General features: G+C 41.3%; 1 protein-coding gene across 3 annotated transcripts in view; it reads left to right on the top strand.

Annotated features, from left to right (window-relative positions):
• The window catches only part of RDH5 (retinol dehydrogenase 5), a 28,208-nt gene that overhangs the window by 6,631 nt on the left and 7,630 nt on the right, over nt 1–13,947 (top strand). For 2 of the 3 annotated variants that reach the window (XM_025171318.2, XM_007435434.3), the window contains exons 2-5: nt 2,405–2,737; nt 7,514–7,772; nt 8,181–8,344; nt 11,982–12,683. In XM_025171318.2, the coding sequence (XP_025027086.1) occupies nt 2,425–2,737; nt 7,514–7,772; nt 8,181–8,344; nt 11,982–12,205 (960 nt within the window). In that variant the 5' untranslated portion in view covers nt 2,405–2,424 and the 3' untranslated portion in view covers nt 12,206–12,683. Of the gene's footprint in view, nt 1–2,404; nt 2,738–7,513; nt 7,773–8,180; nt 8,345–11,981; nt 12,684–13,947 lie in introns of those variants that run through there. The other variant, XM_088138224.1, reaches the window with a different exon arrangement.

The following is a 13,947-nucleotide window of genomic DNA, read 5'->3' as shown; positions in this document are numbered from 1 at the left end:
GGTCAAAATGATCACAAGATCGGTGAGCAAAAATCCCAGAACCACACGGGGAGACCTAGTGAATGACCTGCAGAGAGCTGGGACCAAAGTAACAAAGGCTACCATCAGTAACACACTATGCTGCCAGGGACTCAAATCCTGCAGTGCCAGATGTGTCCCCCTGCTTAAGCCAGTACATGTCCGGGCCCGTCTGAAGTTTGCTAGAGAGCATTTGGATGATCCAGAAGAGGATTGGGAGAATGTCATATGGTCAGATGAAACCAAAGTAGCACGTTTTGGTCTAAACTCAACTCGTCGTGTTTGGAGGAGAGAGAATGCTGAGTTGCATCCAAAGAACACCTTAGCTACTGTGAAGCATGGGGGTGGAAACATCATGCTTTGGGGCTGTTTTTCTGCAAAGGGACCAGGACGACTGATCCGTGTAAAGGAAAGAATGAATGGGGCCATGTATCGTGAGATTTTGAGTGAACACCTCCTTCCATCAGCAAGGGCATTGAAGATGAAGCGTGGCTGGGTCTTTCAGCATGACAATGATCCCAAACACACTGCCCGGGCAACAAAGGAGTGGCTTCGTAAGAAGCATTTCAAGGTCCTGGAGTGGCCTAGCCAGTCTCCAGATCTCAACCCCGTGGAAAACCTTTGGAGGGAGTTGAAAGTCCGTGTTGCCCAGCGACAGCCCCAAAACATCACTGCTCTAGAGGAGATCTGCATGGAGGAATGGGCCAAAATACCAGCAACAGTGTGTGAAAACCTTGTGAAGACTTACAGAAAACGTTTGACCTCTGTCACTGCCAACAAAGGATATATAACAAAGTATTGAGATGAACTTTTGATATTGACCAAATACTTATTTTCCACCATGATTTGCAAATAAATTCTTTAAAAATCAGACAATGTGATTTTCTGGATTTTTTTCCCCACTTTGTCTCTCATAGTTGAGGTATACCTATGATGAAAATTACAGGCCTCTCTCATCTTTTTAAGTGGGAGAACTTGCACAATTGGTGGCTGACTAAATACTTTTTTGCCCCACTGTATATTAATAAAATGCAATCTACATAACATGCTAGCACAAACAGGTAAAGCAGTGTGATGCCCTGGTTTGCAGAACTTGTTAAGAAGGTGGTTGGATTCCCACAACATGTTTCCCAACTCTATATTCTAGTGTTTTATATAAATCCGGTTACTGACAAGTTTATGATCAAAGTTCATGATAAATGTGCATTCATGTAAATCCATTAGCCTATGAAAATCAGCCATGATTATGACCATAAGAGATGTGACACACATTCTTGCAGAATAGTCCTAATCCTAATGTGAATGGGAGACCCTGGTGTTGTGGTCAATTCCAGGCTGAGAGAAACCATCCAAAGTGTGTGTGCAATTTAATCCTTTAATTTCCTCCTGACCTTTACTAGAATGAAGTATAGAGCTGGACACACATAAGGCAGGACCAAGCCAGTTACAAAACTGGCCTATTAAACCTATTTAATTGGTTTAACCTGGAATTCTGGAGCAGGGGTCTTATCCTCTAATACTCAACTATCAGTTTCTGGGGCTTCCCTTTGAGAGAAAATTGGATATCAGATTCCTAGGAGCTGAGCTAGACTTAATGAGTCGTGTTTAAGGATCCTTCTAAGTTTAAGTGTCACAAATCAGTTAGATGCCACAGATGGTAGAATGGTGCAGTTTGGGCCTTAAAATGGAGTCCCAAACCTGAACCAGCTAGAGGCACATTTGCTGTTTACTATTGAAGAGAACATCCCGCTGGCAATTTCCCCCTATTTGAAATAAGCACAGGAGTCCACACTTACTTGGGGACTAAGATGAAGGCAACAGATTAGACTCGCTCCACATCATGGACCAGTGCTAATTTGGGTCAGGCTCATCCATTCCATTTATTTATTTGCAACACAAGGCTGTTGGACAGGAATACATTTATTTCTAGTTTCCCTCTTTTTGGAAGGGTTTGTAAAAGTTCAAATTGTGTTGATGATTCATTAAACGACTGTTTTGTAGTAGCTCGGTTTCTCATTATTTGGAAGAATAGATCTTTATCAAGAGAATTAATATGGTTGCTTAAATACCCGCAGGCTTGATCAATGTCCCTCAAGGGCATTGATCCTACAACTAGAAACCTAGTGATTGATGCAGGCTCAGACAACCTGATGACATCCATCTCTTTAGGACTGCAAATCCTATAATGACTGGCCACTTTTGTATTGACTATGGCTTAGGGAAGGCATGATCCTAAATAAATGGAAGACCCCAGATTGCCTGTCCCTGAAAAAATGTGGCATATGTGAATTGAGTAGATAAGTGCCATTTGGACTTTTGGAAGAGAACAAAAGTGGGAGTACTGGGGTCCCACTGTACTTTTGCCAACCCTTTCCCATCTCTGCAGGCTTTCAGTGGGAGTCCACAATGTGGTGCTGCGTACTACTCATCAGTGTGGTTTGGGCTGTGGTCTGGTTCTTCCGTGACCGGCAGACTTTGAGCAACTTCAAAGACAAGTATATTTTCATCACGGGTTGTGACACAGGTTTTGGGAACATGCTAGCCAAGAAACTTGACAAGAAGGGTTTCCAAGTGCTGGCAGGCTGCCTGACTCAGAAAGGAGCTGATAGCTTGGAACGCACCAGCTCACCCAACCTGCGCACCATACTGCTTGATGTTACCAGCTCCAAGAGCATCTGCAAAGCAGTGGAATGGGTGAAAGCTGAAGTGGGTCGAAAAGGTAAGTTTCACCCCAACAGGGATCAAAGAGAAGACAGGACAGAATGTGGAACCAGGAATAGAATTAGCTGCTTGAGCTCCTTCAGCTTTCCTACGTAAACACCCAACACACTATTCCCATAAGCAATGTTATGCAGGGTGTAGAAAAGGAGTAAGAAGTAGTAAGCCAAAGAAATTAAAGATATGAGAGAAAAACAGGAAAACATAGTTAAATCTAGTTTGCATCAACCTCTACCTCTCCATACATTTTGATCTTAACCATCCTTCCCAGGACTGTATGCGGCTTCATACACAGCCTTTGTTTCTTTAAACTTCTCACCTCTTTCTTTTTGAGGATCTCATCAATTCCATCCAACCACTTCTTCCCCTTCCTCTCAACCCATTAATTCTTCCTGCATGTATTTGTTTTGTGATTCAATCCAGATTTATTTTCTTTAAAAACTACTTCAACGTAATATTTTTGTACCAGTCACCCACTTGTGTATTCATTCTACATGGACTCAGCACCTGTTCAGTTTTTTACTCTTGTTTTACCACACACACTTCCTAAATAACCTATTCTCACTGTTTTCAATTTATGATTATGCTTCTTCTGGCATACTCAGCTCCCATAAACCAAAGAGGGCAGAAGCATGCTCTTATACACAGCTATTTTGACAGATACTCATTCCTCCCAACAGGCCACATACTGTCACTACCTTTCTATCAACATTTGCATGTCTTAAAATTTCTCCCTTCTTTTTCTCATCTTTAATAAATGTTCTATCAAGGTATACAAATCCCTTTAATTGTTCTAGTTTTCTGCCATTTAAGGATAGCTTACAATTGTTCACTCCATTTTCTCTGTCTTCACAATTGCCTTGGTCATAATTTTCAGATCCAGATTCCTTGTTGCATCATACAATCTACCTAACATTTGTACAAATAATTTGGATTCTCAGCCAACAGCATGGCATCATCTACATACAGAAATACACACTATACATTCACATCTATCATGCCAGTAATGTCACATGCATTCCTTACACATTTATCCATAAATGCATTAAATAAAGGGTCGTCGCACATCCTTGATTTACTCCCTGCTCAGTGGCAAACCATCCATTTGCTAAGTACAGGACTGCATTTATTCTCATCCATGCTTTACTTCCATCATATATCCTTCTTAACCACATTCAGCAACCAACCTTCAAGATCAAATTTACACAAAACATTTAAGCCTATTCATTTTACCTAATGCTTTCTCCAAATTAACTGTTATCTTTCTCACATTTAATTACATTTCTCAATGAGTTGCTCAAGAGCAAAAATCTGGTCTGTACACCCTTGTCTGACTTATAACCACACTAAACAACCCTCATTTTGTTTATTGTTACCTCTTGTAGCATTTTGGTCAGAATTTTGACAGACACTTTCCTTGACACACTTGACAAACTGATCCCCCTGTAGTTTTGTCAGTCATTTTTTATACATTTCTCTTGGTGTAGGAGTACAATAACATTCTTCTAATCACGAGGCACAGATGCAGTCTTCACCCATTAAATTGCTCAGTCAATCCATAAGCAGATCAAACCCTGAGTGGTTTGGGCATGAACTACTCAGAACCAGGTATTCTATTCACATAATAGTTCAAGCATGGAACATTTTGCTGAGAGGCCAAGAACAACAGAATCAGACTCTCCTCCTCCTCCTCCTCCTCCTCCTCCTCCTCCTCCTCCTCCTCCTCCTCCCTTTTTTGATATATAATTTTTATTAAACATTTTAATTATAATAGTAAAGTCTAATACAAACTAAACTTAAATAGAAGAGAAAGAAAGAATAAAAGATGCAAGGAAAAAAAGAGAAGAAAGAAAAAAGTAAGAATATAATAAAGAGAAAAAATATATAAAGAAGTGACTTCCAACCTTCATCACAAGTATAAACAAATGTAGTGACTCTTCACCCCCTCTAAGGTTACAAACAATTATCTCTTCATCCCATATCCCATCCCTTATCTATAAACAAATCCATAAACCAACATCTTTTCAGTCCTGATGTCAGCAGAAAGTCCATAAAGGGTTCTCAGAAGTAACAATATATCTTGTTTTAACCTTGATCAAATAAACTAAATGTATATTCCTTCCTTAGAATAGTCTTAATCTTCAGTTCATTCAAATATTGTCGTAGAATTTGATTTCTCTTCATTTCTTCTTTGTCCCATCGCATAGAGTTCTTCAAGACTTTGAGTCTCTTTCATAAATCCAAGAGGAAACAATTGTCCAGGTCACTCTCTTGGTTTATCATTTGTATTTCCCTTTTGAATTTTATAACATCAGCCAATTTCTTTTGTAAATCCAGTGAAACGTCCTTTTCCAAGTCATTCTCTTGGCCTGTCAGTTGTAAATCTACTTTTGATACCAACTCTGTCTTGTCAGATAAAATTTGTTCTACATCTGTCATTTCTTCAATAACATCTTTTGGACATAGCCTATACATAGAAGCAGATATTACTGATATTGTTGATATTGTGGCTGCTAATTTCTGACTCCATTCTTCAAAATTCTCCTTCAGTGTTTTCATTGTTATAACATTATGCATTTTATATGCTTGTATTTTTTTCCTCTACCTAAAATCTTTAGTCCCCTCTTATGTCCAGTTTTTAGATCATGAAATTACTTATCTCTGTTACCTCTTCCAAAAACCAAAACATCTATTTCCCACTAGAAGCTGCTTGTTCTTTATAATTAATTCCAAAAGCTTATTGTAAAAGTTTCAATTTTCCAAATTTATTTGGACCCTTAGTCCATTTATAGCTAAGATCAAAATCTTTTTTGTTGTTTTTTCAGATTCTTTAAGTTCTTAAGCTTATAATTAATTTTTCTTTTGTTCAGAGTTGAAGATAAACTCACCCGATGAAGACTTTTCAAACTTGTCTTTCTGAAGAACTCCAATAGCTTTAAAATGTTTAATAGGCAATTTCTGAAAGTGATTAGAAAGTGAAGTTTGCGAACTTAGTGTCCTTTAAAAGTCTCCACTGCAGTTGTGAGCAAGATGGCTAATCCCTTCATCTCCTGGCACTCAAACTGCAGAAAACCTCTGTCCTGTGGTCTCATGAGGAGCAGCTGTCTGGAGCACATGGGAGCAATCTCCCATCCTCTCCTTATCTGGAGAGGTTCCAAGGAACTAGCCTACTCACTGGTTCCCTGGTGTTTGCCACAATCATCGGCTCTGCTCTGTCGCAGAGCCATCTTCAATTCACCATACCTCCCCTGGAAATCCCCAACAGAATCAGACTTTTCCGTCAGACCAATCAAAGCAGTCTGAACCTCATAGCCTGCCCTGAAAATCCTGAAATGCCACCACTCTCTTAGCTTACTCAACCATGGGAGGTTAGAGTCTTGTTATAATTGCCCATCTCTAAGAAATCCAGGCCAAGCTTCTTAAGAAGTGGTCTACACCTCCTTTAAATAAGGTGTCTTGCCTTCCCTCAGAGAAGCATTAATTATGTTAACTAGGTGTCACTAACAAGCTCCAAGCTAAGTTACAAGCCAAGCTGGACAAGGATCCAGAGGAGTGGCATGTACCATTTCAAGCAGTCAATCCATGTCCTTATGCATCATAAATCAAAACTGATCTAACTATACCAAAAAATGGCTAGACACCCCATTGTTAACTCTATCCCAAAGGTGCCGTCCAGATGGGCTTGAATATGACCTCATCTGCAAAAGAAAAGAAAAAAATCATGGAAAGTGTTATAACAAGCCCTTGGGGATTCTCTAATGGAAGTCTGGGAGAAGGAAGAGGTGGGAGAGTACAAGTTAGTTCACTTACAACCAAAACTACTCAACAGGCCATGAGGTTGCATATGCAATACATTCAGGGAAAACACTGTTTTACTGCACATTTATCAGATTTGAGTCAGATCTTCCTCCACTTGCACTCTAGTTGTCTACCTTGGTGCTTCAGTCCATATTTCATATGTGTAGTATAGGGCTACTTTTAAAAGAGGTCAAACAAAATGCTTGGAAGCAATTGTGTTGACAGATCTAGCAAGCTCCATATTCCATGTACCAACCACAGCATCAAAATGATAACTGGTGCAATTAGCCCCAAACCTTTCCATCTTATCTTGGAATCTTGGATCCGATAACCTTTCCAGGTGGACTGTTAGTCCATTGCCACTAATTCAATTTTAATCATTTGGTGATCCATCCAAGACAATGAAAAAAAACGAGGTGCCCCCATCCACAGACCATCTTCATATTCAGAACAAAATACTAATACAAGCATTGACCTGCATTACATATTAGCCCTGTTACCAGTTGGGATAGACCTATAGTTGTCATGGGTTCCATGAACTCCTGAACTCTTCCAGACAAACCAGCTCCAGAACAGATTTTGAAATCCTTCAGCACCAACACCAAGTCCAAGACTGTCGTATCAGTCCATGATTCTATTAGAAGGCAGGGTGGGGGGTCACACTAACAGAATCCCCAGTCTGTCTCTGATCCTTCATCTAATTTGCACACACACTGTATGATCCAGGTCTCTCCTGGTAAGGGAGAGATGATTTTTATGAATCGCATCCATCCGTTTACTGTGTGTACTACAGAATACCCAAAGCAGAGAAACTGGGGCCACACTGGGCCATGATCGGTTGGCTTCCCAACAACTGGTGCTGTAGCATAAACACAAACACACTGTACTGTACAGTAGCCGAAGAGGGAGCCCTCTGCGGTTTGTTTGGTGAACAGCAAGACAATTGTTCTCATTTCCCCCTCCCTCAATCACCTTCCAGGACTCTTTGGTCTGGTGAACAATGCAGGAATAGGCAGTTCTATTGGCCCCACAGAATGGATGACTGTGGAAGACTACCGCAAAGTCATGGCTGTTAACACCTTTGGAATGATCGAGGTATCGTTGGCCTTCCTACCATTGCTCAAGCAAGCACATGGCCGAGTAGTCAATATGTCCAGCGTCTTGGGGCGGCTTTCAGCCAACGGTGGTGGCTACTGCATTTCCAAATATACAGTGGAGGCCTTCTCTGACAGCCTCAGGTAGGAGAATGGGTAGGGCTTTATGTGCTCATTCTTTAGGTCCACAATAGTCAGTGGGGTGCTCATAGTCAGGAGTGTGCTGCATTCACCTCCCCTCCCCCCCCCATGGCTATGAAACGTCTCCCTAATGCCTGTTCTTATAATCATTATTGTTATTAAAACTGATGTCTTACACTGCTCAGTATGATAACATTCAGACTGGGCTGTTTTCCCATTTTCAAAGATTTCATGGTGCCTACTATTTCTTGAGAGTTAAAGGTATTGCTAAATAGGCAGCTTGATCATGAATAGTCTGTTGCAACAAAAGGCTAACTATCCAATTACTGGGGTCTAAATGAATGTTATGGGAAGCTTTACCTACAGGTGTAAAGAATATGGTTCAACCCTTTACGATACTTTGTTTTTCAGAAGGGATATGTATCATTTTGGGGTAAAAGTCTCCATTGTGGAGCCAGGCTTTTTCAAAACAGCCATGACTGATCTTGGATCGATAGAGGCCTCTTTGCGGCAACACTGGGACCGAATGAGCCTTGAAGCCCAGCGGAGTTATGGTGATCAGTTCTTTCACAGTTGTGAGTATTGATGCAGCCCTAGCTGCTAGAGTGAAAAGGGGAAAATTAGGCTTGGATTGCAAAAAAAGCGCTATTAGCTGTTACAGGTTATACTTATATAAAAAAGATGCTGAGAAACCTGAGTTAAACTGCAGTGGTTTTTATAAGCAACTGTAATTAATTCAATCCAGCTTCAGCTTTTTTTGTTGTTGTTATGCTTGTTTTTCATGAACCAACCATTACTTGACTTTCTTAGCTATACCAGTAGGACAGCCCTGTGACCATAGAATCACACTGGAGTTTGCTGGAACTTACAAAGTTCCTTTACTCCTTTGGCACTAGATTTTAAAACTCACAGCTCCTGCTGCGAGGGGTACATCTTGCAAGCTCCAACAAACCTTCCATCTTCTGAGACTTGTAACAACGATCTCAGGGGTGGAGACATCAGCCAATTTCATTATGACTTACAAAAGACTCAAGTGTTTTCATAACAGCTTGTTTTTAGAGGTGTTATGTAGGAGTAAAAAATTAGGGGAAACTTGCTTTCTTGAAACTGCTACAGGAGACAAGGCTGTTGACTGTAAATTGCAAATGCCATTGTTGCACTTCAGTCTACTATTTGTGTAACTCAGCAGTGAACAACTGTAGTTGGGTCCATCATTCAATTTCCTGACCTTCTAAAGAGCCACATGGCATCACCAGAAGGATAGGGGTAACTAAAATGCGCAAGGCTGAAAATATTTGGCCCTTTTTTGTGAGGGAGGGGGAAGGAAGATATTAGAATAGGAATGGAAACAGGAAGCTACTCCCATTTCCAGCCATATAAAAACTTCCAAACAAAAAGAATTGCTGAAGTGGCCAAATTGCAGGGTTTAAGAGGTCTTCTGTTCCCATCCCCATACTTAAAACACTAAAACCTGCCAAAAGTGGACTGAAATCACTCTGAAAAAAGAGCTTTTTGTAGGCGTTGCTCCCATTTTCACCCTTACTTTTGCATTTAAAAAAAGCTTTCAAAATTTGGTATTCTGCTCTTAAATTTCAATAGGAACATAGCGGGGTGCTGGGAGACCATGTCCATTTGCATGTGCCACAGTTTGCCTACCTGTTGTAACACCATAGAAAGGGTTGTGCAGACAAGTCTTACATCATGTCCAAGACCCAAGTAAAATTTTGCAGTTTGTAAATACAAGGTGGAGAACAGCTTTCCCATCATAGTACCCATCAGAACCATTGAACTGTAACTCCCATCATTTATTCTGTCAGGATACAGTGCATTCGGAAAGTATTCAGACCCCCCTCACTTTTTTCAATTTTGTTATGTTGCAGCCTGATACTACAATCGTTCAAATTCATTTTTTTTCCTCATTAATCTGCACTCAGTACCCCATAATGACAAAGTGAAAACAGAATTTTAGAAATGTCTGTAAATTTATTAAAAAGGAAAAACTGAAATATCACATTGGCATAAGTACCCAGACCCTTTGCAACAACACTTGCAACAACACTTGAGCTCAGGTGCCTCCCATTTCTCTTGATTGTTGCTGAGCTGTTTCTATACCTTGACTGGAGTCCACCTGTGGTAAATTAAATTGATTGGACATGACTTGGAAAGGCACACACCTCTCTATAGAAGGCCTCACAGCTGACAATGCATACTCTGTCAGAGCAAAGGCCATGAGGTCAAAGGAACTGCCTACAGAGCTCAGAGACAGGATTATTGCAAGGCACAGATCTGGGGAAGGCTACAAAAAAAATTCTGCTGCACTGAATGTTCCCAAGAGCACAGTGGCCTCCATAATTCTCAAATGGAAGAAGTTTGGCACAACCAGGACTCTTCCAAGAGCTGGCTGCCCGGCCAAACTGAGCAATCGGGGGAGAAGAGCCTTAGTAAGAGAGGTGACCAAGAACCCGATGGTCACTCTGACTGAGCTCCAGAGATCCTGTGTGGAGATGGGACAAAGTCCCAGAAGGACAACCATCACTGCAGCCCTCCACCGATCTGGACTTTCTGGCAGAGTGGCTAGACGGAAGCCTCTCCTCAGTGCAAAACACACGAAAGCCTGCTTGGAGTTTGCAAAAAAGCACCTGAAGGACTCTCAGACTGCGAGGAACAAGATTCTCTGGTCTGATGAAACCAAGATTGAACTGTTTGGCCTCAATTTTAAACGTTATGTCTGGAGGAAACCAGGCACCGCTCATCACCTGCCTAATACCATCCCAACAGTGAAGCATGGTGGTGGCAGCATAATGCTGTGGGGGTATTTTTCAGCCACAGGGAGTGGGAGACAGGTCAGGGTTGAGGGAAAGTTGAATGGAGCAAAGGAGAGAGATACAGTGGTACCTCGGGTCACGAACGCTTCTGTTCACGACCAATTCAGGTCACGAACAGCATCGTTCACAAAATTTTGCTTCCGTTTGCGAATGCCGGATCGGGTGACGAACAGGATCCGCGGCCATTTTCCCTGCCGTGACACGTGGTCGTGGCTTCCTGTAGGGAGGGGGACTCTCCCTCCAAGCAATAACCGCCTCCCCACCCGCTTTCCTGTCCTCTATGCCAGAAGTCGCGTCAAGCAAGGTTAGCGTTCTCTCTCTTCATACTGTACTGTGTGTCATATTTTTGTGGTTTAAAAAAAAAAAACATATGGTTCAGAACAGATTAACCGTAATTACATTGAACCTTATGGGAAAATTTGTTTCGGGTCGCAACCAAAATTGGTTGGCGACCAAATTCGGAGGGGTCAGAACGGATTAACCGTATTTATATTGAACCTTATGGGAAAATTTGATTCGGGTCGCGACCAATTTGGGTCGCGACCAGTGTCGCGGAACGAATTAAGTTCATGAACCAAGGTACCACTGTATCCTCAACGAAAACCTGTTCCACAGCGCTCAAGACCTCAGACTGGGCCGAAGGTTCACCTTCCAACATGACAACGATCCTAAGCACACAGCCAAGACAACACAGGACTGGCTTAGGGACAACTCTGTGAATATCCTAGAGTGGCCCAGCCCGAGCCCTGACTTGAACCCTATTGAACATCTCTGGAGAGATCTGAAAATGGCTGTCCACCAACGGTCCCCATCCAACCTGATTGAGCTTGAGAGGATTTGCAAAGACGAATGGCAGAAAATCCCCCAATCCAGGTGTGCAAAGCTTGTTGCATCATACCGAAAAAGACTCGAGGCTGTAATTGCTGCCAAAGGTGCTTCAACAAAGTACTGAGTAAAGGGTCTGAATACTTAAGTACATGTGATATTTCAGTTTTTTCTTTTTAATAAATTTACAGACATTTCTTTTCACTTTGTCATTATGGGGTACTGAGTGTAGATTAATGAGAAAAAAAATGAATTTGAACGATTGTAGTATCAGGCTGCAACATAACAAAATTGAAAAAAGTGAAGGGGGTCTGAATACTTTCCAAATGCACTGTATATCAACATGTCTTCAACCAGATGTCTGAAGAGCATCTGATTGAAGACAGCTAATCTAGAACTAGGAGAAGACAAGTGCTAGTTTGATGAGACTAGCTAACAGGAAATCAGTGTATTGTATCTTATATCGAGACAAAGGACATCCTGAAACACAGTAATCTCTTATCAGGATCATTTAAGTACCAGGCAGAAAGTTTAATTTTTGGTGATTTCCATCTCTTTGTAGACCTGAAAGTCCAGAAGTTCATCATGAACATCATCTGTGATTCTGATCTCAGCAAAGTGACAAACTGCATGGAGCACGCCCTTCAAGCCAAGCACCCTCGCTCTCGTTACAGTGCAGGTTGGGATGCTAAATTTCTGTGGCTGCCAGTTTCTTATCTACCTGCTTTCTTGGTGGATATTTTCCTATCTATGATCTTACCAAAGCCAGCTCAGCGGGTGCGCTGAAAGCTTCTTCCTTATGACCAAGCTTGAGGCTTTAGTGTTGAAAGATCGTACTTCTGAGGATTAGGAAGAAATAAAAGAATTAGAGAAAGCTGTTGCCTTGCCAGCTGATTTTACAGGGTGGTATGAAAGCATTTCATATTGCAAGCTGCATGATACTACACAGATGCTTAGAAATCATGAAGAACAGGAATGATTTGGATGCAAAAGGGAAATGTTGGGCAAATGAATTGAATAACTAGTACCAATATAAAAGACTTGACATGAAGTGGGTAACTCTTTTGCAAGCATAAGCTTCTATACTCTTTGAAGTGTACAGATCATGAAATCACAGGAAGGGGCAGTATTTAAATCTTAATTGCAGCCTTGGAGAGAAGAATTTAAGTAAAATAGGTGCTCTGAGCCTTAATGCATGTGTAGTTCATTGCTGTAACTCCCATCACCAAATCACACCACTTTGTTGCAGAATTTTAGGGGCAGAAGTTGGGGAGAGCTCATGGGAAGCACTCAAAGCCCTGGGACTGCTAAATGCTGTGGTAGCTCTGGATTGTGCAACAGTCCAACTTTCATGCATCCATTCACTCTAGGGGGAATGTTAAAACAATGAGTAGGAAGCTCTACTGGCCCCTTTATTGTAGAATTCCCAAATATCTAAGAGAGCTCAAAGATCTTCCACTCTGTAACCTGAAAACCTTTGCTACTTTTTCATCATACATGCCCAGGTCTTCTATTTGGAGTAGATACCAAAGGCACACCTGTAGGCTAGGTGAATATGGAGAACCTGAGTCCTGAACACATGCTTAGGACATAACCATACTCCCAGAGTTATAATGATGGAAATTCATCAGGATTCAATATGATGGTTTGGGGTCACATTCAAGCCCCTGGATCTCTCAACTCAGCCAGGGACATCCCAAGCCCAAAGGATGATCTAACAGGTACACCCTATCTTCCTTTGACTCTGCTTCAGACGAGAAAGAGTTCTTAAAGTTAGAATTCTATTTTTAGCTAGGCAATTCTATTAAGGAGTGCATATATAATCTAGTTTTAAAAAATGTCAGCAAACCTAGCACAAAGATACTCACATGGTTAGCAGCAGCTCACAAGAAAGGAAGGGCTACCTGGTGCATGAAAATACTAGAAGCAGACTGTCTCTAATGACTGGAGATAGACGCAGGAGGAAAAGGATAGAACTTACTATTCCTCATAATGGTTATCCCAGAGTGTTTTCAGCAACATGGAAGTTTTTTGTATAACCCCATTAATTTGATAAACAGAATCCATCACTTATGTTGAAGTTCAATATGGCATTATATTAGCTTAACTGAGAAATGATAATTTATAGGGCCAACTGAGGAGAATGATAAGGCTTCTGTCATTGTGCTAGACAAGAGGGTGGTTTAGCAATGACCAAGGACTAAAGTCTTGTTGAAAGCCAAAGGCAGGGAGGGGAAACAGAACAAAGGAATACCATTCATGCTTTCCAGTAAACGGTAAAAATATATACATTCACATCAAGAACCCTGTCTTGATCCGAACACATCCCATAACATGTTATTTCATTTCCTACATTCCTGGAGCAGTTCAGGAGTAATTTCCAATGATTGCATCCTACGTTGTTCCAGTATTACATAAAGAAGACAAGTTCTATCAACCATCTTCCATTCTTTAAATGAGTCAAAGGACGAGGCAAAGCCCAAAAAAGGTACAAAACCAGAATGGAGTGCCATACAAATAAGTCACAA

This window comes from Python bivittatus, unplaced genomic scaffold (assembly GCF_059951505.1).
Source record: "Python bivittatus isolate LINGU-HERP-01145 unplaced genomic scaffold, Pbiv_v1 ctg000220_np1212, whole genome shotgun sequence".
In the NCBI taxonomy this organism is placed as follows: domain Eukaryota; kingdom Metazoa; phylum Chordata; class Lepidosauria; order Squamata; family Pythonidae; genus Python; species Python bivittatus.
The sequence above is the reverse complement of the archived record's forward strand: the minus strand, read 5'-3'. Positions and strand labels throughout refer to the sequence as shown.